We start from the raw sequence: 24,936 nt of genomic DNA, 5'->3' as shown, positions 1-24,936 counted from the left end.
AGTGCTACTGGACAATAGCCATTGAAACAGGTTACCAGGTTCATCTTAGGCACCAGTGTAATTGAAGCCTGTTTGGAGTGAGAGGTTAAAAATATTGGTGAAAACGCCAGCCAGTTGATCAGCACAGATCTTTAGTACTCAGCTGGATACCTCATTTGGGGCAGATGCTTTCCACAGGTTCATACTCCTGAAGGATGCTGTCATGTTGGCCTCAGAGACTGATATCACATGGACATCAGGGGCTGTGGGAACTTGGGAAGTTACCTCCATGTTTCAATGGTCAAAGCGAGCTTACGAGGCATCAACATTTGGGAGTGAAGCCTTGCTGTCACCTATGTCATTTGGTTTCACTTTCTAAGAAAGTCAGGAACGTTCATATCGTGACCTGGTTAATCCGAAAGGAGACCAGTTCTGACACCACACACCAGGCAAAAATGGCTGACTGTCTGGTGCGACATGCAAAAAAAAAACAACTTTTTAAGAGGTAAAAGCCCTTCCACAGCTGTTGAGCATCCTTCAGTGATTCAAGTTTGGTCCGAAAGTGCCACTTCACACGTGAGATGGCTTTCCAGAGATTGTACCTAGACCTCATGTATCTTACATGGTCACCTGACCTAAATGCCACTAATGTGGCCCTCAGCAGATTGAGGAGATGGGGAATTTGGTCCTTGACTGTATTGGAGACAATGGTCTGATGTTCAGTGATGGAGTCATGGTCCAGAGAGAAGTGCATCAATGTATCTGAGAATGGAAATCTGGCCTCTGCAATACAGAGATAAGTTCTCCAGTCCACAACAACACCATCCTTGTGTGTTTGATAATAATATCAGGGTTGGTTCTTAGTGACAGTCAGAATCTGTTCCCATGGTAGAAATGTCAAACATCAGAGAACAGTCTTTTAGGTAGGGGGAGGGGCATTGTGAGGGGCCAGATTTTTATGCAGAAAGCGGTCAGTGCCTGGAATGATTTACTGGCGTAATTGTAGAATCAGTGAATTTGACAGAGGTTAAGAGACTTTTATACAGATATATGAATGTGAAGGGAATAGAGGGATATGGATGTTACACAGACGGACATTTAGTATAAATCAGCATCTAGACTGGCACATCATCATGGGCCAATTGGCCTGTCCAGTACTGTACTGTTTGACAAATGGAAGGTCATAGTTCAAAAGGGGGTAGATTAGAATGAATGAAAAGATAGTAAAAGTCAAGAAAATTAATAGTGAGCTGGTAAAAGGCCAGGGAATTGCAATTGGTTCATGTACCTCGATAGCTGTTCATACAGATTAAATCATTACACAGTGCATTGAGGTAGAACAAGGTAAGACGTTTACAATGCAGAATAAAATGTAACAGCTACAGAGAAAGTGCAGTGCAGGTATAAGGTACAATAAACACTAATGAGGGAGTCTAGTTCAGTTGGGAATTTTGAAGATAAGCAAAAGAGGCAGGGATGGTAGAAGAATAATTCAGTATTATGAAGAGCTTGTAATTGATTGAGATGATTCTGCTGTGTTTTCATCATCCTTTCTTATATTCCTCTCTCTGACCTCAAATGATCAACTCTCATCAGTTTTGCCCCCTATATCTTAGCTGGGGTGAGTTTGGTTGGGGAAAGTGAAGAAAAAGAAATATCAGGAATGGTACTGGAATTCAAGAATTGTTGAAACCTGTAATCTTTAAAACCTGAAAGGGAATAATATGTCATATGTTACACGTGATAAAAATAAAGTGGAACTATGCATCATAACAATCTTAAGATAGAGTGAGTTAGTAGGGTTGCGAAGAGCAGTCAAGAGCATATAAGTGGATGTGGCATTTTGTGTGTATCTCAGGATGTTACACCTCACAAAGCACTGTAAAGTACCAATGTGCCAGTGATCCTATTTGGATGCAAATTGTGAAGGTTAGGATTTCAATTGGATTCCATTTGGGATGAGTTGGAGTTTATAACATCCCCAGAACAACCCTATCCTCAAACCATCAGACAAATTCCCCTGTCCCTTTCCTTCCTCCCCGAGCTTGTCTGCAATTTATAACTAACATCTTGCTTTTGCTCTTTCCTAGTTCTGTTGAAGGATCTTCAAAGTGAACCATTCATTTTGTTTTTGTTGTTGGACCAGTTGAGTGTTTGCAGTTTTTATTTCAGAATTCCATCATCTGCAGTTTTTTCTATGATTTTCATTTGCCATCAATGTCTCTTGTACTTGACACTGTGCCTTTTGGAGCTCTGAGAATCTCATCACTAATTAGCACAGTTTATATTGTATGTGATAAAATTAAATCGTTTGGGAATATTCTGTAAAACGAGCCTGTAAATTAGTTCTGTTAACTGCATGTCTATCAAAGAGAAATGCAGTTTTTTAATGCTGAAAATGATGGAGCATTTTTGTATTTTGTTTGCGTTTTTCAAAATGCTTCTCATCGTGCAACTTGTGTTCCCAATTTTGTCAAATTTCTACTAATAAATCCCTAATGTTAAGAAAGAAAATGTTACAAAACAAAGCTTATTCCCAGTCCATGCCAACAACAGCAGTGTCTATTTCCTAACAGCACCAACAAGATGTAATTATGACAAAATTTTACAGAGTAGTTCCTGAGATGAAAATTGGTGTTGCAGTTTGTTTCCTCTAGGTAAGTAAACCTGAAAAAGATTTGTGACATTTAAATCACCACAATCTAATCAAAATCTGAGGGAAATGCCTTAGTGAAGGGATAGGGAGATACCCTCTATTTTTCACCATATATTTGATAGAGTGGATTTACTTCAGCCGCTCAATTGACAAACACTACACAGAGTGGCTGCCATAGGGAAGGAGGCCTTTACACATGTCAAACTAACAGCTAGTCCTACTCCCCCACTCTGTCCCCATTCTCCTACAATTTATTTTCCTTTCAGATACTTACCCAATCATTTTTGAATGCTGAAATTGCATTTGCCTCCCTCACTGGCACTTGTATTCAAGACCCTAACTACTCCGTGGGAAAAATAATTTTCCTTGTGTCACTTTTGGTCCATTTGCCCATCACCTTTATTCTATGTCTGCTGGTTGTTCAGAACAATCTCCCTCTTTCAAGATGCTAAAAACACTTCCCTATCTCATCAGAACATCGTGCATTCCAAGGATAATAGACTCAGCGTTTCTTTCTGTCCACATAACTTGCGTCCTTCAACCTGGAATTACTTTTGTAAATCTATTCTGCACCATCTGCAAAGCCTTTACATAACTTCTTAGAGTCTGGCACCCAGAACTGCATACAATATTCCAGTTATGAATTAATCATTGTTTTACAAATGCATTTTGTGAATTTGTTACTCTTATATTCTACGTCCAAAAGGGTTTTTAAATTACTACTTCTTAACTAGGCACATATACTAGATCACCGTTTTCCTGTAAGCACTTTAGACTTCTGTCTTCTAACTTGTATGGTCTCTTCCTATTCTTCCTATTCTTCCTACTAAAATGTAATACTAACTTCTCAACATTAAATTTCATCTGCTTTCCACCCCCCCAATCCACTCCCATTTCAAACCTGTCTATATCTGCTTGAATTCTATTATGATCCTCCTCACAACTTACTGTCTCCAAGTTTTGAGTCGTATGAAGATTTAAAAATTCACTCAATGTACAGATAGCTATATATTAAATAAAATATTGCCTCTAGGATCAAATCCTGAGGAATTCCACTGTACACATGCCTCCCATTTGAAAACAATGTTTAGCTACTGTTTTGATTTCTCTGAATTAGCAATTTTTTTAAATCCATGTTGATCAGCTTATGTTGCAAGCCCCCTTTTGCCTTCAAGTCTTTGTGATGTCTTCAAGATGTCTTTATGTGACATCTTATTAAATGCTTTTAGAACTGCACATGAAATATATTAACCACATTCCCTCTGTTATCTCAGCAAAAATCCATATTAATTGTTTGAAGCACTTACCCCAGCACAAGATTGAACTGACTGGTCTGTAGCCACTGGGTATATCTTTTCCAGTCCTTGTACACTAACTCTGAAACTATAGATGTCTGGAGGACAGTAACAAGGGCTTCTGTGTAATTTTCAATGTTTCTTTCCTCAGCAAATTAGAACCAACCTACTTGGACCAGTTTGGTTTTTTTCACTGTTGAGTTCAGATGATGGAGTTTCGGATAGCAAGGAAGATACAGCATGATAATTAGATCAGTTTGAAAATGTTGTCAGAGAAATGGCTGATGGGGTTACATGTGGACAAGCATGAGGTGATGCATTTTAGGAGGTCAAATGCAAGAGGAAAGTACACACTTAATGGGGCATTGTTGTACTGAGGTACAAGTCCTTAGCTCCCATATAACTGCAACCCAAGTAGAGAGGGTGGCGAGGAAGGTGTATGGCACCCATTGATGAGCCCATGGAGCATAAAATCTGGCAAATCATGTTGCAGCTGGATTAAACTTCAGCTGGGCCGCATTTCGAGTATTGTGTGCATTTCTAGTCGCCTCACTACAGGAAGGATGTGGGGCTTTGAAGAGGTGTAGATTGGAGCTATGAAAATAGGTTAGAAATAATAGTATTGTTTTCTCTAGAGCATTGGACACTGAGGAGTGAATTGTCAGAAATTTATAGATAAGATATATTGTCAGAGTTTTTTGCCCAGGGTAACAGCGTTAAATACTGGAGAGCACAGGTTTAAAGTAAGGGGCAGAAAATTTAAAGGAGATTTGTGAGGCCAGCTTTTTTTTATGCAAACATGGTAAGCTGATGGATCTGTTCCTGTGCTGTATCATTCTATTTTCTAGTGCCTTCTCCTAAGCAATGTTTAGCCATCTGGAGTCTCAATTGTATTTTTATTGGTGAGACTCCAGCAGCAGCACCTTCCTTGCTGAAATATCTGTCAGTATTTCAGTCATGCCCTCTGCTTCCATGATCACATTTCCTTTTAGGTTTTGAAAATGTCCTTCTCTCCTCTTAAAACCCTTTTCTTTGGAATATATTTGGGTTTTATAGAACAATGCAGCATAGTACAGGCCCTTTAGCCCATAATGACGTTCCAACCTTTTAACCTACTCTAGATCAATCTAACCCTTCCATCCTCCATTTTTCTATTATTTATGAGTTTCTTATATGCCCCTACTGTATCTACCTCTACCACCACCTCTGGCAGCACGTTCCACACACTCACTGTGACATTAACTTACCTCTGACATACCTGCTATACTTTCCTCCAACCACTTTAAAATTATACCCCCTCGTATTAGCCATTACCTCTTGGGAAAATTTTCCTTTTTAAGTTTGCTGCCAGTCTCTTCACTTTCCCTCACTCTGTCTCTTATTTCTGTGAAGTGTGGTTCTCACTTATGTTAACAACCAGGCATCTATCATATGCTCTTTGTTCCATATTTGTTGCAGTCTACCAACCAAAGCAACAATGACAAAAGACAGGCATTAACTTCAGCACCAGTATTTACAGGGAACTTGGGAGCATGGCTTTTGCTGTGCTGTTTATATTGCTACAGGCTAAATGCATCTCACAGCCATCAGCACATCCCAAGCATCAGTTACAGCAATGTATGCTGCTCCCCCAATGCTTGCTGCATGACTTTCCTTTAGTCAAGTCAAGTCACTTTTTATTGTCATTTCGACCATAACTGCTGGTACAGAACATAGTAAAAACAAGACAATGTTTTCCAGGACCATGGTGCTACAAGAAACAATACAAAAACTACACTGAACTACGTAAGAAAAAACACAAAAACTACACTAGACAACAGTCCTATCCAGGACTGCATAAAGTGCACAAAACAGTGCAGGCATTACCATAAATAATAAACAAGACAATAGGCACAGTAGAGGGTATAGTAGGTTGGTATCAAGCCAGGCTCTGTGTAGTGAGGAGTCTGATGGCTTGGGGGAAGAAACTGTTACATAGTCTGGTCGTGAGAGCCCAAATGCTTTGGTGCCTTTTTCCAGATGGCAGGAGGGAGAAGAGTTTATATGAGGGGTGCGTGGGGTCCTTCATAATGCTGTTGGCTTTGCAGATTCAGCATGTGGTGTAAGTGTACCTGGTCATTGTCTAAAGAAATATAATCTTCTCTTGCACCCGTGTCTAGCCATCATAGTTGTGATGTGGAGCAGGCAACTCTTTGGGACTCTTTGAAGGGCTCTGCAGTCACCACACTTAAAATGCAATTCCAGCATTCCAGTGGCTCGCTGTAGTTTCTGGCTGGGCTAGGTTGTGGTATTCCTAAAGATTAAAGATTGGCTTTATTTGTCACTGTACATCAATTGCATCAACGAGCAACTTAGTTCAAAGATGTACTGGGACAGCCCGCACATGACGCCTTGTTTCCGGCAGCAGTATATCATGTCCACAACTTACTAACCTATAGGTCTTTGGAATGTGGGAGGAAACCAGAGCACTGGAGGAGACCCACAAGGTCATGGGGAGAATGTACAAGCTCTTTACAGACAACAGCAGGAATTGAACCATCTTTGTTGGCGCTCTAAGTTGTTATGCTAAGCACTCTGTTTCTGAGCCACTCTAGGTTGTTGAACCAGATTTTTCAGATGGTAATATTTGTTCCTTGTCAGCTGTTGGTGCAACTGGAGAACAGATTAGTGAGTTTGGAGTGGCATATAGTAAAGGAATCACAGCAACTACCTGTCTATCTTGCACATGTCATTTCTTGCGTACTGCAGGACAATCTTGCCTGCCTTGATTGCCATCTTGCACCTATGGAAGTCCAGCCAAAGTAATGATCCAAACTCCACCTCATCCTGGTATGTGAAACCCTTGGTAAGTTTAAAGTACACAGCAGCCATTGGTGTCTTTTGCTTGCCTTGCTCATCTATGTTTTGTAGACTGAGATGTCTCCAGCCAAGCCCTGAAGTGATCTTAATACATAGCGCTCGAGGCCTGTATTCGCAATGACAACTACCATCTTTGTGTTCCCACCAAGATCAAGGAATCTTTTTCAAGGAGACTTCAGCTATCCGGAGCCCTCGGCACAATAGCTGGATCCTCCTGATACATACATTTCTGACATATTAAACAAGAACATGAGATTTGCAAATGCTGGAAGTCTTGAGCAGCACACACAAAATGCAGGAGGAACACAGCCAGTCAGGCAGCATCTATGGAGGGGAATAAACAGCCAATGTTTTGGGCTGAAACCCAAGTGTTATTTCATCTCATAGGTGCTACCTCACTTTCTGAGTTCCTCCAGCCTTTTGTGTGTGTGTGTTTAAACAAGTACAGCTTCCTAAATTCCCACTGATTTCATTTGCCCCCCCCTCTTGTGACTCAGGATCTGATGGTTGTCCAGGCCAGCCCGTCCCTGGTACCCATAGTTCTGCTCAAGTGCACCCATTTTCAAGTCTTGGTGGAGATCTGTAAGACCATCCAAAGTGGACATTTTGATCAAAATGTTTAATGTAAAAATTGTTGAGTCCTGAAAGCTTTCTTTGCAAGTTTGCAAAGGAAATAACTAAAAACTGTCCAATAGCAGAACAACTGTGAAAGTACACTTGTTACAGTGAGATTTTGTTGTCATCTTCTAGGGTCCTCTCCATTGACACACCACTAAGGTTTCACTTAGTTGTTAGCTTACCTTTTCCTGGATGTTCAAAGTAAATTTATTATCATAGTAAGTATATGTCACCATATACAGCCCAGAGAATCACTTTCTTGCAGGGATTTGCAGTAGAACAAAAAAAAACAGCAGAATTAATGAAAAACTATACACAAACAGAGACTGATAAAACAATTAGTGTGCAAATTGTGCGCACTGTCCAAATTTTAAAAATAAGTAAATAACTAATACTGAGAACATGAGTTGTAGTGTCCTCGAAAGTGAGTCCATAGGTTGTGGCATCATTTCAGTGCTGAGGTTAGTGAAATTATGCACGCTAGTTTAGGAGCCTGATGGTCAAAGGTTAATAACTGTTCCTGAGCCTGTGGTGTGGGACCTAAGGCTTCTGTGCTTCTTCCCAATGGCAGCAGCAAGAACAGTGCATGGCCTGGATGGTAGGAGATCCTGATGATTGATGCTGCTTTCTTGTGGCAGTGGCCCTTGTAGATGTGCTCAATGGTGCTGATGTTTCATTATCACGACAAAAAGCAGTAGACTTAAATTGAAATATCTTTAGCTGGTTGTCCCACAGTGTGTTTTAGTTAACTCAACACCTTGCCCATTATAAACTCAACCATTCTGTAGAATTTCCTAGCCCTAATGTTAATGATTATAAGACCCTCATGTTTTTTAAATGGCTTTCCAGATCCTCTTCCTTTTCCTTTGCAACACTCTTTAAATATTAGGCCATAAGATATAGGAGCAGTATTAGGCCATTCAGCCCATCGAGTCTGCTCCGCCATTCCATCACGGCTGATCCTGAATCCCACTCAACCCCATACACCTGCTTTCTCACCATATTCTTTGATGCCCTGACTGATCAGGAAATGATCAACTTCCACCTTAAATATACCCAGGGATTTGGCCTGCACTGCAGTCTGTGGCAGAGCATTCCACAGATTCACTACTCTCTGGCTAAAAAAAAAATCCTCCTTACCTCTGTTCTTAAAGTTTGCCCCTCAGTTTTGAGGCTGTGCCCTCAAGTTCTGGATACGCCCACCATTGGAAACATATGAGATTTCACAACATTCTTCTAAATTCCACTGAGTCCAGGCCCAAAACTGCCAAACACTCCTCATATGTTAACACCTCCATTCCCAGAAGTGACAGTGCTCCAAGTACGGCCTGACTAGTGTCTCATAAAGCCTCAGCATAATCTCCTTGCTTTTATATTTTATTCCCCTTGAAATAAATGCCAACACTGCATTTGCCTTCTTTACCGCAGACTTTCTGGGAATCTTGCACGAGGACTCCTAAGTCCCTCCGCACCTCTGATGTTTGAAGCTTCTCCCCATTTGGATAATATCCACACTATTGTTCCGTTTACCAAAATGCATTATCATACTTTCTTAAAGAGTGGAGTGACATTTGCAATTTTCCAGTCCTCCAGGACCAGGCCAAAATTAAGTGATTCTTGAAAGATCATGACCAATGCATCCGTTATCTCTTTAGCAACCTCTCTCAGGATTCTGGGATGCAGTCCATCTGGTCCAGGTCCCTTATCCACCTTAAGACTTTTCAGCTTGCCCAGCACTTTTTCCTTAGTAATCGCAATGGCACTTGCTCCTGCTCCCTGACACTCACAGACCTCTGGCGTACTGCTACTGTCTTCCACAGTGGAGACTGAAACAAAATACTCATTGAGTTCATCTGCCATTTCTTTGTTCCCCATTAACACCTCACCAGCATCATTTTTTTGTGGTCCAATATCAACTCTCACCTACCTTTTACTCTTTATATAACTGAAAAACCTTTTGTATCCTGTTTTATATTATTGGCTAGTTTGCCCTCATATTTCATCTGAATATTGGTCCCCTTGGATTCAAGTACAACCCGTCCCTTTTGTACAGGTCACATCTGCCCCAGAAGAGGTCCCAATGATCCAGAAATCTGAATCCCTGCCCCTGCTCCCATTCTTCAGCCATGCATTATTTTTTTTTAATTCATTTGTGGGATGTGGGCATTGCCAAGTAAGCCAGCATTTATTGCCTATTCCTAGTTGCCCTTGACAAGGTGGTGATGAGCTGCCTTCTTGAACTGCTGCAGTCCCTGACGTGTAGGTACACCCACAGTGCTGTTAGGGAGGGATTTCCATGATTTTGACCCAGCAACAATGAAGGAACGGTGATAGGTTTCCAAGTTAGGATGGTGAGTGACTTGGAGGGGAATTACTAAGTAGTGGTAGTAGTGGTATCCCAGGTATCTGCTGTTCCCTTCCTTCTAGGTGGTAGTGGTCTTGGGTCTGGAAGGTGTTGCCTTAGGAACTTCGGTGTGCTGTTGCAGTGCACCTTGTAGATAGTACACACTGCTGCAACTTTTCGTCAATGGTGGAGGGATTGGATGCTTGTGGAAGGGGTACCAATCAATTGGGCAGCCTTGTACTGGATGGTGTCAAGCCTCTTGAGTGTTGATGGAGCTGCACTCATCCAGGCGAGTGGTGAGTATTCCATCACACTCTTGACCTGAGCCTTGTAGATGGTGGACAGGCTTTAGAGAGACAGGAGGCAAGTTGCATGCCACAGCATTCCTAGCCTTTGACCTGGTCTGATAGCCACAGTGTTTAATATGGCTAGACCAGTTCAGTTTCCTGTCAATTGTAACCCACAGGATGTTGATAGTAGGGGATTCAGTGATGGTGATACCACTGCATGTCAAGGGACGATGGTTAGATCCTCTCTTGTTGGAGATGGTCATTGCCTGGCAGTAGCGTGGCTTGAATGTTAGTTGCCACTTGTCAGCCCATGCCTAGATATTGTCCAGGTCCTGTTGCATTTGGTTATGATCTGCTTCACTATCTGAGGAGTCACACATGGTGCAGAACATTGCTAGGCCATGAGGTTACAGATTGTAGTTGAGTACAATTCTGCTGTTGCTGATGGCCCACAGCACCTCATAGATGCCCAGTCTTGGGCTGCTAGAACTGTTCGAAGTCTATCCCATTTAGTACAGTGGTAGTGCCACACAACGCGGTGGAGGGTTTCTTCAATGTGGAGACGGATTTAGTCTCCACAAATACTGTGCGGTGGTCACTTCTACCAATGCTGTCATGGACAGATGCTTCCACAGCAGGCGATTTATATCCGTCTTATTCTATTCTGGCTGTTGTGTGGCACGGGCAACAATCCCAAGATTACTGCCCTTGAGGTCCTGCTTCTCAGCTTCCTTCCTAACTCCCTGTATTCTGTTTTCAGGACCTCCTCCCTTTTTCTACCTGTGTCGTTGGTACCAATATGTACCACAACCTCTGGCTGCTCACCCTCCCTTTTCAGGATATTGTGGATGCGTTCAGAAACATCACGGACCCCGGCACCTGGGAGGCAAACTACCATCCGTGGTTCTTGTTTGCATCCACAGAATCATCTGTCTATCCCCTGTTACTGCTGCCGCCATCTTCAGTTCCCTACCCTTCTCATCCACGGGGCCAGACTCAGTGCCAGAGGCACAGCCAATGTTTTTTACCCCCAGGTAGGTCTCTCCCTGTCAATAGTACTTATTGTTGAAATGGACAGCCACATGGGTGCTCTCCACTATCTGACATTCTCCCCTCCCTCTCCTGACAGTCACTCATTTATCCGTCTCCTGTAGCCTTGGGGTAACTACATTCCTGTAGCTCCTGTCTATCAGCTCTTCACTTTCCCTAATAAGCCAAAGGTCATCAAGCTGCAGCTCCAGTTCCTTAATGCGGTCTTTAAGGAGCTGTATCTCAGTGCAGGTGTGGCCATCAGGGAGGCTTGTAATCTCCTGGAAATCCCACATCTGACACCCAGAACAGAACACTGGCTCTGTAGACATCAAAGGTTTCAAAGGTACACTTAATGTCAGATAAATGTATACAATATACATCCTGAAATGCTTTATATTCACAACCATCCACGAAAACAGAGGAGTGCCCCCAAAGAATGAATGACAGTTAAATGTTAGAACCCCAAGGTCCCCCCCAGCTCCCCTCCCTCCTGCGCATAAACAACGATCCCCCCTCTCCCCACCAGCAAAAAAAAGTATCAGCACCACTGAGCACTCAAGCAGACAGCAAAGACACGGACTTGCAGTACCCCAAAGACTACTCGTTTACCCAGTATTCGACATACTACAGGCTCTCTCTCTCCCTAATAAGGGAGAAAAGAGGTGTCTCAGTCTCACAGTGAGAAGGAATACATAGCAAACAACTCGCTGGTTTATGATGTTAAAGGTTTGTTGTGTTGCTTTTTCTGAGCTCTGTGCCTAAAGATCTCAGGTCTCTGGGCACACAGCCAGAGATATTCCGACTCCCACAACACACCAGTCTCCTGCCGGGTCACCAACCTTTGATCCGCCCATCTTCAGACTCACGAGATCTCGGACCGCCGAAGGTGAGCTAAGCTCTTAGGCCGTGTCCTTGGCGTGTCGAATAACGGCCAGTCGTGAAACCCCAAGATTGGGTCCCATTCCCACAAAGAACCGAAGTCAGCGTGTAACTCCAGGTCAGGGCCTTCAAAAGACCTGACCTGGAGGGAAAAATAGAAATACTAAAGATGGAAATAGAGCAAGCTGAAGATGCAAGCAAAGGAGTCGCCATTTACAGCCATCATGACTAAGCTCTGCCCCCTTCTCTATGCCCCCCATTCTCTCAAGACTTAAATAAGAAAAAAGAAATATGAAATAAGGAATGAACTTACCTACTTACCCTGCCTCTGCCTGTTCTCACCGAAGCCCTGTTGAGCCAAAGCCTACCACTCTGACTCCGACCACTCTAACGATGACCGCTCCCACAATGACCATTCCACTAGACAGTCCAATTCTTGACCATCTGCCCCAGTATCTCCATCTATGAGTGGGTGTCAAATTTTGTTTATTCGTGCTCCTATACCTAACCTTGGAATGTTTGATTATATTACTAGAATTATAAGTACTGTATGTGTAATTTATTAATTTCCTGGTCTATATTGCTTTTATTTCAGCTCAGAAGAGAAATCTTGGTAGGAATTAGCTACTGATGCATGAGTGGTACTTTGTTTTGATTAAATTTGATAGTGACATTTTTAAAAGGAGTATGATTTATTTCCTCCAAATACTTTATTCTTTTCCCAATAGCTGATTTGTAAAGAATAACAATCAGCATACTGTACATAGAAAGCAGTTTGTTTTCATGTGATAATTTGATTTAGCAAGGTGTGAAGGTAGTGCTGATGGTTGCTGTGTAGGAGACATGCCATATGGTCTTGTGACCAGTCAGTCTATCCATTCCCTTCAGTACGTCAATACCATTCATACTAATGGCTTATTAGTGGAGTCATTTTAATTACTTTGATAAAGAAAGCTGATAATGTCAAGAGCATAGGCAATACATAAACAGTACACAAAATTCTGGGTGCTGAGGAGGGTAAAAATAGGCATTTTTATAGCTTAGAAAGTTCTCATTTAATAAAATCTTAGGATTTTATACTGGATTCAGTTTATTAAGAAGATTATGGAATGTGATGAGATAAGATATTTTTATATATTGCTACATACATCAAAGTTGCTGGTGAATGCAGCAGGCCAGGCAGCATCTCTAGGAAGAGGTACAGTCGACAGGGTCTCGGCCCAAAACGTCGACTGTACCTCTTCCTAGAGATGCTGCCTGGCCTGCTGCGTTCACCAGCAACTTTGATGTGTGTTGCTTGAATTTCCAGCATCTGCAGAATTCCTCGTGTTTACATTTATATATTGCTATTTTATTTCAGTTAAACTTTGTGTGGCACTAACCAAAGCACAGATTGTGATTCTACCTGCTTTAAGTTTATTTAAATCCATTTATTTTACAGGAAAGAATATTATACAGAGTTAAAATGTTATGTGGCAAACAAATGAGAAGTACTAGAAATGTGCCCCTGGGTCAGGTAGTACCTATGGAGTGAGAGTATAAAAGTTAATGTTTGAGTTTATCTCTCTCCAAGGGTTGGTTGTTGAGTGTTTCTGGCATTTTTGGCTGTAATTTCAGATTTCCAGCGCACTTAGAACTTGCTTTGTAAAATTTTATGTGAATGTTCTTACATGTACATCCTCACAAAGTCATAAGACATGGGAGTAGAATTAGGCCAATCGGCCCATCAAGTCTACTCTGCAATTTAATCATGGCTGATTTATTTTCCCTCTCAACTCAATTCTCCTGCCTTCACCCCATAACCTTTGATGCCCTTATTAATCAAAACTTATCAACCTCTGCTTAAGTATACTCAATGACTTAGCCTCTACAGCTGCCTGTGGCAATGAATTCCACATATTCACCACCCTCTGTCTAAAGAAATTCCTCCTCTTTTCTGTTTTAAAGGGACATCTTTCTATTCTGAGGCTGTGCCCTTTGTTCCTAGACTCCCTCACTATTGGAAACATCTTCTCCAGGCCTTTCGATATTCAATAGGTTTCTTCCCCATTCTGATATTTGGTCTGAACAACCATGTCTGCATGATTTTATGCATTGAGATGCTGCCACGTGATTGGTTGATTAGATATTTGCAACTAACCAGTAGGTGTATAGGTGTACCTAATAATGTGGCCACATTATCATAATAATGTGAGTGTAAGCACGGATATGTTATAAAAGAAACCATGATGGTAATATTATTTATTACCATATTGTGCATATTATAATGACAAAGTACTCAGAAGAATTCTTACATAGTTACTTATTCACATTTGCACCCCTGGAAGAAAGTCAAGGTAGTGACATGGTAGCAATGTGTGGAAGTTAACAAAAACAATGTCAAGCTGAGTCATCTGATCGTACAGAATTTAATGAATTTTATGTACAGCTAAGGTAAAATATGAGATAAGAACCAAAAGTCTTAGAGAGTCTCAGCGGGTTAGGCACGTTCTCTAGAGCAGGAGTTCCCAACCTGGGGTCCACAGAGCCCTCAGTTGATGGTTGGGCTCCATGGCATAAACACGATTGGGAACCCCTGCTTCAGAGGAAAATAGGCAATGTTTCAAGTCAGTGACCATCAGAAAAATGTTAGTGATAACACCGTCACTTGCCTACATATCTATTGAGAGTTCATTTGATGAGTATTGCTTATAAGCATAGTGGCTGCAGCAGCTGTCTGCACTCTTGTCTCCAACGTGGTGCTATCAGTTGCAAACGTACCCATGATACAAGTTTTCCTGTGCAAAATGCGCTATGTTCCTTATAAGAGAAATGCAGACATATAGCTTAAAATAGCTTGTACAAACAACCAAAGAGACTGGATGGTGAGACTTCACACTTCCCCTATATTCCTGCTCAGAACGTTGTGCAGGAACACCAACGGGTACCATTCAGTAAAAGTTATGCGCAAGTGGGTGAGATTGCACCGTGGCTGTATTTACCTTCTGAAGTCCCAGCATCCTGCAGCTGTTCTGTGGGCTGGAGTGGGGGATTAGGTCACAAAATCCACACACGGACCACCCTGATGGCCTCCACTCAGCTTGAGCTGTCAAAAGTGGTTTTTTGCTGATGACTAGAAACAGTTGAAAATCATTTACATTAAATCATGTATACCAATTAACAAAAATATTGATCATTGAAAACCATATTCAACTTATGTAAATTAATTAGATGGTCAGTAAAATACTATAAACAAAATAAAGAAACCACTTACTTTACAAACCTTTCTGAATAAGCAAAGCCTCACTGGAGGACTGGTGTAAAGCTTAAACACTAGAGCCTCTGCAGATGACAGAAATCCAGAGTAACACATACAAAATGCTGAAGGAATGTAGACCTGATAAAGGGTCTTGGCCTGAAATAATGACTGGTTATTCCTTTCCATAGATGCTGCCCGACCTGCGAGCTTCCTCCAGCATTTTGTGTATGTTACTCTGGTGTAACGCTGAGGGGCCAGACACAGGGTATATCCAACCCCACAGCTCAGTACATTATGGAACTACTACTGAGTTCAGTGCCAACACCTGCAGCAAGGCAAGAGACTGGATGCACTGCTGTCTGACCCCAGGATATTCTGTATTTAAGTACTGCATTGTGCAGGCGTGTAAATCTGGAACAAGTGCCGGCAACTGACTGGGGGCTTTACTATGCAAGCCATCATTTCAGTCATATATGTAACTGCGTCTAGTGAGAGCTGGCAACAGCCCTGAACCGAATGAGCTCACAGCGATTCTGCTTAAGATACCCCTGGCAGCAGTGCATGTGAATCAGCATGAGCTGAAGATGTACAAGATGAGTTTTGTGTCTCTCATTCACCCAGCAAGCATCCTCATTTAGTGCAACACTGCATTGTTAGTTAACCAGAAGGTACGGGAGATTAAAAGAAACTCATGACATATTAGACATAGGCACAAAACTGAAAAAATAATGTAATATTTACTTAGGAAATTATTTTACAAATCTATTGATTAAGAAGTAGCAATATCTGAGGAACACACATAAAAGTTGCTGGTGAACGCAGCAGGCCAGGCAGCATCTCTAGGAGGAGGTGCAGTCGACGTCTCAGGCCAGGACCCTAGTCCTGACGAAGGGTCTCGGCCTGAAACGTCGACTGCACCTCTTTCTAGAGATGCTGCTTGGCCTGCTGCGTTCACCAGCAACTTTTATGTGTGTTGCTTGAATTTCCAGCATCTGCAGAATTTCTGTTGTTTGCAATATCTGAGGAATAGTTTTTAAAGCCATGTTTCGAAGGAGGTCAGTTAATTTTGTTTTGGAAGGGTATAAACTGTCTCCTTTATTTGGACAATCATAGTTATAATTAAAAATAAGTTTTCATATTCATCCAAAGCAGAGCTTTAAAGAATCATTAAAGGATAAGATTTCCTGACGAGATTCAGATAATCTGTGTTTTGACTTCTGGAGATTGTACTGCTGCTGTTAAGTTAACAAATTTCATGACATGTGCTGGTGATAACAAACCTGATTCTGTTTGAATCCATCCCATTATGAAAGTCTTTTTGACCATCCATGAAGGTTTAATAGTTCTACAGTGTCACTAATGTGTTGTGTGTGAGTTATAAGTATTGTGTTATGCACCTTGGTCCAGATGAACATTGTTTCATTTGGCATTATACATGTGTACTGCTGAATGATAAGAAACTTGATGTCACCTGATACACACATCCAATTTATCAGTTTTAGTCTTAACTACTCAATTTTTTTGTTGCTGTTTTGGGCAATTTTGATCAAGGCACGCTGCAGTTAACGAACTAGGCTGAACTGGATATGCCTGGACTCTTTCAATTTTGTGTTTTATATTCTGTGTTTTTCCCTCTTTTTTTCTTGCCACTTGCACGATTTGTTTTCTTTTGCTTGTGAGGGCGGGGGGTTGATGTTTTTCTTTCAACGGGTTCCATGGCTTTCTTTGTTTCTTGGCCGTTTGTGGAAAGATGAACCTCAGGGTTGAATGCTTCATACAAACTTTGACAATAAATGTACTTCGAATCTTTTATGCTGTATGTGCTGCAATGCCATGGAATTATTTGAATTAGGGGTAAAGCCAGTGAACAATGTAAAATGCCAGGGTGTAATGGGTTAGCCAGAGGGCCATAGTGATGGGAGAAATAAATCATAGATTTTAACTTTACCTATATAATTCAGCACCTGGTAGAGGAAGTTCAGTTCCAACAACCTGTGGGTGGTATTTTACAGTGATATCCCCAACTTTAATTCTCCTATGTTTAATGAAGTTCATTCACTTAATTTCTTTTAGTGGGTGAGAGGCACACCTGGGCAGTCCAATTCCACCTATCCATAGAGCTGGAAAGTCTGGTAAACTCTATGTCTGGAAAAGTGATTCCAGAATAGTTTGGATATTATACTAAGTCATTATTACTTGTGCATGCATAAATTTTACCTCCAATCCCTGGACTGAGGTTGGGAATTGGAATTCTCACATACTCAGCTGTCGTCAAGGGTCGGCTATGATCAGCTAATTCAGCTGAGTCCAGTGATCAATGCTGAGCAATTGTATGTCTCTGTATTATTGCCGTTCAACGCTTATCCCGCTGAGATAATCTTGGGAGGAGAAAAGGAACCTTTTGTCTCTATTCTTTTTAGAGATGCTGTTGGGATACCAGTTCATGTTTAACACAGAGTCCACTCTTTGTGCTGAGTATTATACTTGACAGAAACGGGAAATAAAATGAAATCTTCTTAAAAGGTTGTAAGAGGATCAACAAAGAAAAAATCGTGCATGCAGGCATACGTGGTATAATCAGACATGCAGTTAGCAAGCATAGCTAAATGATCATTAATGACTAATGCTTTTTACCAATATCTTGTGTTTTCACCCCAGGTTGTGGATATGTACTTAAAACACACGAGGAATAAATAAGGCTGATACTGGAAACCTATATGTTACAAACCAAATCAAAGCTTTAAAATCACACTATTCCATATGAACTAAAGAAAGTCTGTTGCCATAAGAACTATACATCAGTACCTGATATATTTTGTATGTGTCCTAGAATTGCAACAAAGAAAATCTGTGATGTTGAGTCTTCAGCCATTTCTTCACAACCTGTTTTATTTCTTTTAGACACAAGAACAAAATTAGGCTATTTGGCCCGTCAATTCTTCTCTGCCATTCCATCATGGCTGATTTATTATCTTCTGCCTTCTCCCTGTAACCTTTGATGCCCTGATTAATCAAGAACCTATCAACCTCCACCTTAAATACAGCCATCTGTGGCACTCTCTGGCTAAAGAAACTGTTCCTCATCTCTGTTCTAAATGGATGTCCCTATATTCTAAGGTTGTGCCCTCTGGTTCTGGACTGTATAGGAAACATCCTCCCCACATCCACTCTTTCTAGGACTTTCAATATTCGATAGGTTTCAATGAGCTCCTCCTCATTCTTCTTAACTACAGACTCAGGGCAATCAAACATTTCTCATATGTTAACCATTTCTTTCCTGGGATCGTTCTGATGAACCTTCTCGGGATGCTCTCCAATACCAGCACATCTTTTCTTAGATAAGCGACCCAAAACTGCTCACAATGCTCCCAATGGTCTGACCGATGCCTTATAAAGCCTCAGCATTACATCCTTACTTTTGTATTCTAGTTATTATTTGATGGACCTACTGTGTGTTTTCAATACTTAATGCTTGTACTTCTCATAATTAGTTCATTACATCTGTTCTATAAAAATGTTTTCTTCAATCATTCTTTTGTGTGATGTCTTCTTCGACAACACTCTAATGTTTTAACCACCCATGGTGTATAACCAAAGTTTAAAATTCGAAGTAAGTTTTTTTATCAAAGTGTGTATACTTTACTATTATACTCCTTAGAGAATTATTTTCATGCAGGCACTTACAGGAAAAAAGAAATACAATTGAATTTTATGAAAAACTACACATAAACATACGGACTGACAAAGAAACAATGTGCAAATGAGGACAAACTGTGCAAATAACAAATAATACTGAGACCACGAGTTGTAAAGAGTCCTTGAAAGTGAGTCTGAAGCTCATAGAGTCAGTTCAGGGTTGTGGCGAATGAAGTTATTTTTGCCGGTTCAAGTTCCTGATGGTTGTAGGGTAATAACTGTTCCTGAAACTGATGGCGTGGGACCTAAGGCTTCTATACCTCTTGCCCAATGGTAGTAGTGAGAAGAGAGCATGGCCTGGATGGTGGGGTTTTTGATAATGGACGCTGCTTTCTTGTGGCTGTGCTTCATGTAAATGTACTCAATGGTGGGCAAGTATTTGCTTAAGATGGACGGGGCTGTATCCACCACTTTCTGTAGACTTTTCCGTTCTTGAGTGTTGGTGTTTCCATACATGGCTGTGATGCAGCCAGTTAGGTTACATTCCACTGTGTATCTATAGAAGTTTGTCAAAATTATTGGTAGCAAATTCCAAATCTATGCAAACGTCTAAGAACGTAGAGGCACTGGTGTGTCTTCTTTGTGATGACATTTATGTGCTGGTTCCAGGACACATCCTCTGATATGTTAAGGCCAATGAATTTAAAGCTAAATAAATAAAGGAGATATGCATTTTAAATTTCAACCAAATCATTATTTCTGATATTACAACATAAGTGCTAGCTTTTTCTTTACTGAAATTTAAACGCTGTGAGGTCAATAGAGACTGGAGTTGTATGTTGAACAAGCAAAAGCTGAAAAGTGTCTATTGAACAGGTTTCCAACAGAGTGCTGCATGTGTATTGATGTCTATTACAATAAGTTTCAAAACCCTGCAGTCTTTTAGGAGTTACTTTATGGGCTCTCAGTACACATTTGGTTTCTACCTGCAGCTTAAAAAGAGAATGCTAAAGTATGACTGATCCCTCGAGTGAAAGAAGTATAAGGACTAGTCCATCTTCGCACTCTCCCAAGGCATAAACATGGAAAGAAATCTCCTGCCTTCAACGAATCTGCTGTTCAAAAACAGTCTCAATTACGAATAAAAATAGTTGTACTTATGTGAACAGGTTTTACGATCTGTGAAGTTTATTGTAAGGATAGCACATGATATAACCTTGCAAACAAAATGCCACAAACAGGAAAGAAGTGAATAAGTAGCCACCCAAGACTTATTTGGTTAGGGGGAAGAAAAATATGAATACTTCATGTAACATTCGGTTAAGGACCAACATTTTTGGCAATGCAACATACACTCAGTGGCCACATTATCAGTACACCTGCTTGTTAATGCAGATATCTAATCAGCCAACCATGCAGCAATGATTCAATATATAAAAGCATGCAGACATGGTCAAGAGGTTCAGTTATTAATCAGACCAACCATCAGAATTGGGAAGAAATATGATCTATGTGGCTTTGATTATAGAATGATTGTTGGTGCCAGATGGGGTGATTTAACTATCTCAGAAACTGCTGATCTTTTGGGATTTACAAGTACAACAGTCTCTAGAATTTACAGAGAATGGTGTGAAAAACAACAATACATCCAGTGAATGGCATTTCTGAGGGCAAAAACACCCTGTCGATGAGGGAGGTCAGAGGAGGATTGGTTCAAGCTTACAGGAGGGTGACAGTAACTCAAAAAGCCACATGTTACAGTAGTGTTGTGCAGAAGAGCATCTCTGAATGCACAAACATCAATCCTTGAAGCGGATGGGTTAGAGCAGCACACACTCGGGGACCAATTAATCAAGCACAAGAGGTACCTAATAAAGTGACCACTCAGTTTAGTATCAGTAACCAATCTATGAGAAAGATTACCGCGATCTTGAACTGACAAATCCTTTTATTCAGAGGTGGATGCCCCATTAATGTTGGAGGGAATACCTACAGAATCGTTGGGAGTTAAATACTAACTTTAACTGAATAAATTGGTGAATGCATTACTAATATTCAACAATTATAGCTTTCAAAAATAAACACTGCGACTTACTTTATACTTCAGCAGGATTTTCTGAAGAATTATTTGAAGCATTGAACATTCCCAAATTTGATGTAAGATCTCATTACAGTTCTAAAACAATTAATTTTAGATGTACCTGTTAAAATTTTCAGGCAGCATCCATATATCAAGGTTTTATTCTGTGATTATGAATCTCTTATTTTAAAATTAAAACAACTTGGAAAAATACTAGCTACATTAATAAACCGTTATTTCAACTGATCTGAGTAAAACTTAATAAAAATTTAAAAATGACTCCCACCCAGTTGATTTTTAAGCTGCAAATAAGAAAGTTCCAATGTATGAAAATATTTAAAATTAATGTAAACTAGTGAAATATCTCTACACAATATCTTAATTGATATGCAGTTTGCACTCATTTGATTTTTTTAACCAAGAATCTACTAAATAGTATTGTAAGTACATCTAAATTGATAAGTGCATTGGTATCATTTTACAAATGCCGAATATGTTGATGACTACCTTGCATAAAGGTAAAAGCTTTACTGCTCCTATTGAAAGAGAGTGTGCAAGAATGTCAGGCAAGCATTCAAAGCCGCTGTACTTTAAATTCGCAGTCACTTCTAGGCTGTGAATATATGTAGCATATTGTGCATGAGATGAAATTCCTTGAACAAAATTAAGTTATTTTTTTTCAGAACGGAAGCCTGTTACCAGGTGTCATTACTAATTCCATGCTCATACAAACTTATTTACATAACACAATTTATCCCCATGTTATTTTCTCCTTTGCAAGTTGTGAGCCAGACTATTATTGTGCAATGAAACTAAACAGAACTAATCAGCTTCCTAGGTTGATGTTATCCTTATTTTTTAAATGCATTTTGCAGAAGAATTTCTTCTTTTGATATATACTCTTGCATTGAGGTTTCTTCTGTCAAAATATTTTCAGTAACACTGTCTCATCTTCATTGTTCACACATTTCTTAAAAAAAGCTGAGGACCTTTAAGGGGAAAAAAAGTAATCTACAAGCAGATGTGCTGCTAAATCTACAGGCTTCTGCCAACCATATGGCAATTTAAAGAAAGATGGTTCGAGCGTCTGGATTAGCAAAGAGTCAGAGTGGAGAGCCATGTGTCGTTTTGGTGCAGGCAGTTGTTGTAGCTCTACTGAAAAGGCTTCAGGAGATTGTGTAATGGAACAAATGGCATTCGCAGCTATAACAGCCTTACCGCTGCTGGAGAGGCAACCAGCCCGAGGCGGGTACTGCTTCATCTGGTTCTCTTTTTTTTAACCTAGAAGAAAGCTGCAGGAAAACTTTCAAATGTTCAGGAAATTAGTGCTCAAACTTTTGCCTGCTTGTCTGAAAGCTGATGATGAAAAAACATTGCAGTGAGGGGGATGTTCATGCATGAAGAAAATTTGTAATCACAGTTAGTACCCAGCTAAATTCAGTTGTGTAATCAGAAATCATAATGTTTTAGTGCTTTAATAATTGCATTGTTATAGTGGTAATAAAATAATTCTGGTATTTATCTCCATTTCACTTTTATGATATTTGCCCTGGATTTTAGCATCCTTCTTTAGTTTAACTTCATTAGTTTTATTTTTCTCCTAATTACAGGGCAATGCATATGAGGAGATGTACAATAGCTTTGTGTGAATCTCATTAATATGTGGAAAAATTCATGTACCAGACTATTAGATTACTATGATTTAAAAATACCATAATTGAAGAACGTAACAGGATTTATTTCCCAAATACACCCCAGCTTTCTTCAACCCCTCCTCTCAATCTCACCACTTCTAGTGGCATTTGTGTTCCACTGACAGGAGAGGTTGATTGGTCTGGGAAAAGATAGAAAGCTGTTGAACTTGTTTGAAACTCAGTTTTTAATGATACTTTAAATTGGATGTACTTTTGGTCTGTTTGGGCACATCAATACGTTGTTTTCTGTACGAACATCCATAGCACTCCCTGTTTTTGATTCCCCCCACTCCACACAGTTCCGTTGCCCAGCAACTCACGGAGCTCCGCAGCTGTCCTTTGCTGATCCTCCGAGTATTTTCCCCACCCCACCTCACTTGACTGGACAAATCCAAATGCCGTGCATTTCTACAACTTTTCCTGAGATTTCTGCTCCCAAGATTCTGTGTCCATATTGGGGAAGGTGACACTAAAGAAATGAAGCTGTTTGGAGTACAGATATGTACAGGTTCTTGGTCGCATCCATGTGACTGAACTCTCTAACATGATTTTTTTTATCATTCTGGCTAATGTATTAAAATGTCCATTTACATCACACAAGAGACCCGTGGGTTATTTTCTCCCAACTTCTCCGGAGTGGCAGAGGCCAAGGAGAAACCTGAAGGGGGTTTATAAGATTATGTGAAGCATAGACAGAGTAGACAGTATCTTTTTCTATGGGTTGAAATGTCTAATACCAGAGGGCATGCATTTCGGGTGAGAGGGGGTAAATTTCAAAGGAGATGTGAAGGACAAGTTTTTACACAGAGAGTTGTGAGTGCCTGTAGGTAGAGGCTGTTACACTAGGGTCTTTTAAGAGGCGTTGAGGTAGGCACAAGAATGTGAGGAAAATGGAAGGTTATGGACATTATGCAGGCAAAAGAGATTAGTTGGCCATTTGCTTACTAATTTAATTGGTTTAGCACAATGTTGTGAGCTGAAGACCCTGTTCCTGTGCTGTACTGATCTGTGTTCTATGTTCTAATTTAGACATAATGCTGAATATTTGTAGAACAATAGTGTGTTACTTTGGTTGAATTTGATATTTGCTTTCTTTTGATGAGTTGCTTTTACTTCCCCTAAAACATTGAATCTGACTTTTGTAAAGTGAGTTCTATACATAAAAGAGCATTTAAAATTATGACCTTTGTACCCATTGAAAATCTTTTTCACATGTTTCAGTGTTAACTATGAAAAGAATACCATTACAACAGTATGTTTCCTTGCTGATCCCTCAGTGGTTAAGTGCACCACCTGGTGTGGATCTGGGCCAAGAAGCCTGGAAAATCCCAGGTTCAATCCCTGATATGAACTGAGTTTGAGTTTGCCAGTTTTAACAGGGGAACCCTTGCATTTGGCCTTGGATGTATTTAGCTAGAGAAGGGAGAAACTGGCCAAGGATTGTACTCCTGATCTCAGCCAGACACTGGTTGAGAACAGGACGGATTTCAGCTGTGTCCAACCCCCTGCAGTTCAACAGGCTGCTGAGACTCACTGATGAGAAATGGCCGCACAGACATGTTACCAGTACCGGTGGAGCTTTAGCCAGCACCAGTCTACATCGTCAGAAACAGAACAACATAAAACAAATCCAGACTTGGTTTTCTGAAGAAGCCATTCAGCTGATTGCAATATTTATTGATCATATCAAGATTGTCCACAGATTCCAATTCACCCAATGTTGTTTCCTGGTCCTCGCCACTGTAGCTGTTAACAACACTGTTCCAGTGCCAGCAGCTCGGGTTCAATTCTGCCGTTGCCTGTAAGGGGCTTGTATGATTTCCCGGTCTCTGCATGGGTTTCTTCCAAATGCTCTGGTTTTCTCCCACATTCCAAAGATGTACCAGTGAGTGGGTTAATTGGTCACGTGGGTGTAATTACAATGAGCACAGGCTCATTGGGCCAGAAGTACCTGTTATTGTGGTGTACCTCTAAATAAAATAAAAGTTACTTTATGCATACAGGAGTAAGTATCAAAGAATCAAACGTCTTCATTTAAAACAAAGAACAAGTGAAAAGTTTACATTTGTCATGATATTATAGGCTGGGGTGGTTATAGACTGAAATGTTGAATTTTCTGACTGTTTTTATCTTTCTGGTAAAGGGCTGTTAGCATACAACAAGATAGCAAATATTAAACTCACTGTGCTGTGGTGTTAATTTACCGGAATACTTTGCCTGGAGTGAAAGCTCACAAGTTTTTGGCTGTGATTACCCCACACAGCGAGTTCCTGACCCCAGTTTAGCTGTGATGTCAGAGGCCAAGTGCTTTCCTGTGACAAGGGAGAAGGCAGAGG

The 24,936-nt window shown here is 40.6% G+C and overlaps 1 protein-coding gene across 2 annotated transcripts in view; it reads left to right on the top strand.

Annotated features, from left to right (window-relative positions):
- sdccag8 (SHH signaling and ciliogenesis regulator sdccag8) overlaps window positions 1–24,936 on the top strand; it is a 426,566-nt gene that overhangs the window by 353,762 nt on the left and 47,868 nt on the right. The window contains exon 17 of one of the 2 annotated variants that reach the window (XM_063055503.1): window positions 17,849–17,970. The exons of the other annotated variant lie outside the window; for it this stretch is intronic. Within the exon in view, the coding sequence (XP_062911573.1) occupies window positions 17,849–17,867 (19 nt within the window). The 3' untranslated portion in view covers window positions 17,868–17,970. Of the gene's footprint in view, window positions 1–17,848; window positions 17,971–24,936 lie in introns of those variants that run through there. 2 annotated transcript variants of the gene reach the window in all.

This window comes from Mobula hypostoma, chromosome 8 (assembly GCF_963921235.1).
Source record: "Mobula hypostoma chromosome 8, sMobHyp1.1, whole genome shotgun sequence".
Taxonomy (NCBI): Eukaryota; Metazoa; Chordata; class Chondrichthyes; order Myliobatiformes; family Myliobatidae; genus Mobula; species Mobula hypostoma.
This window is presented reverse-complemented; position numbering and strand designations above follow the sequence as displayed.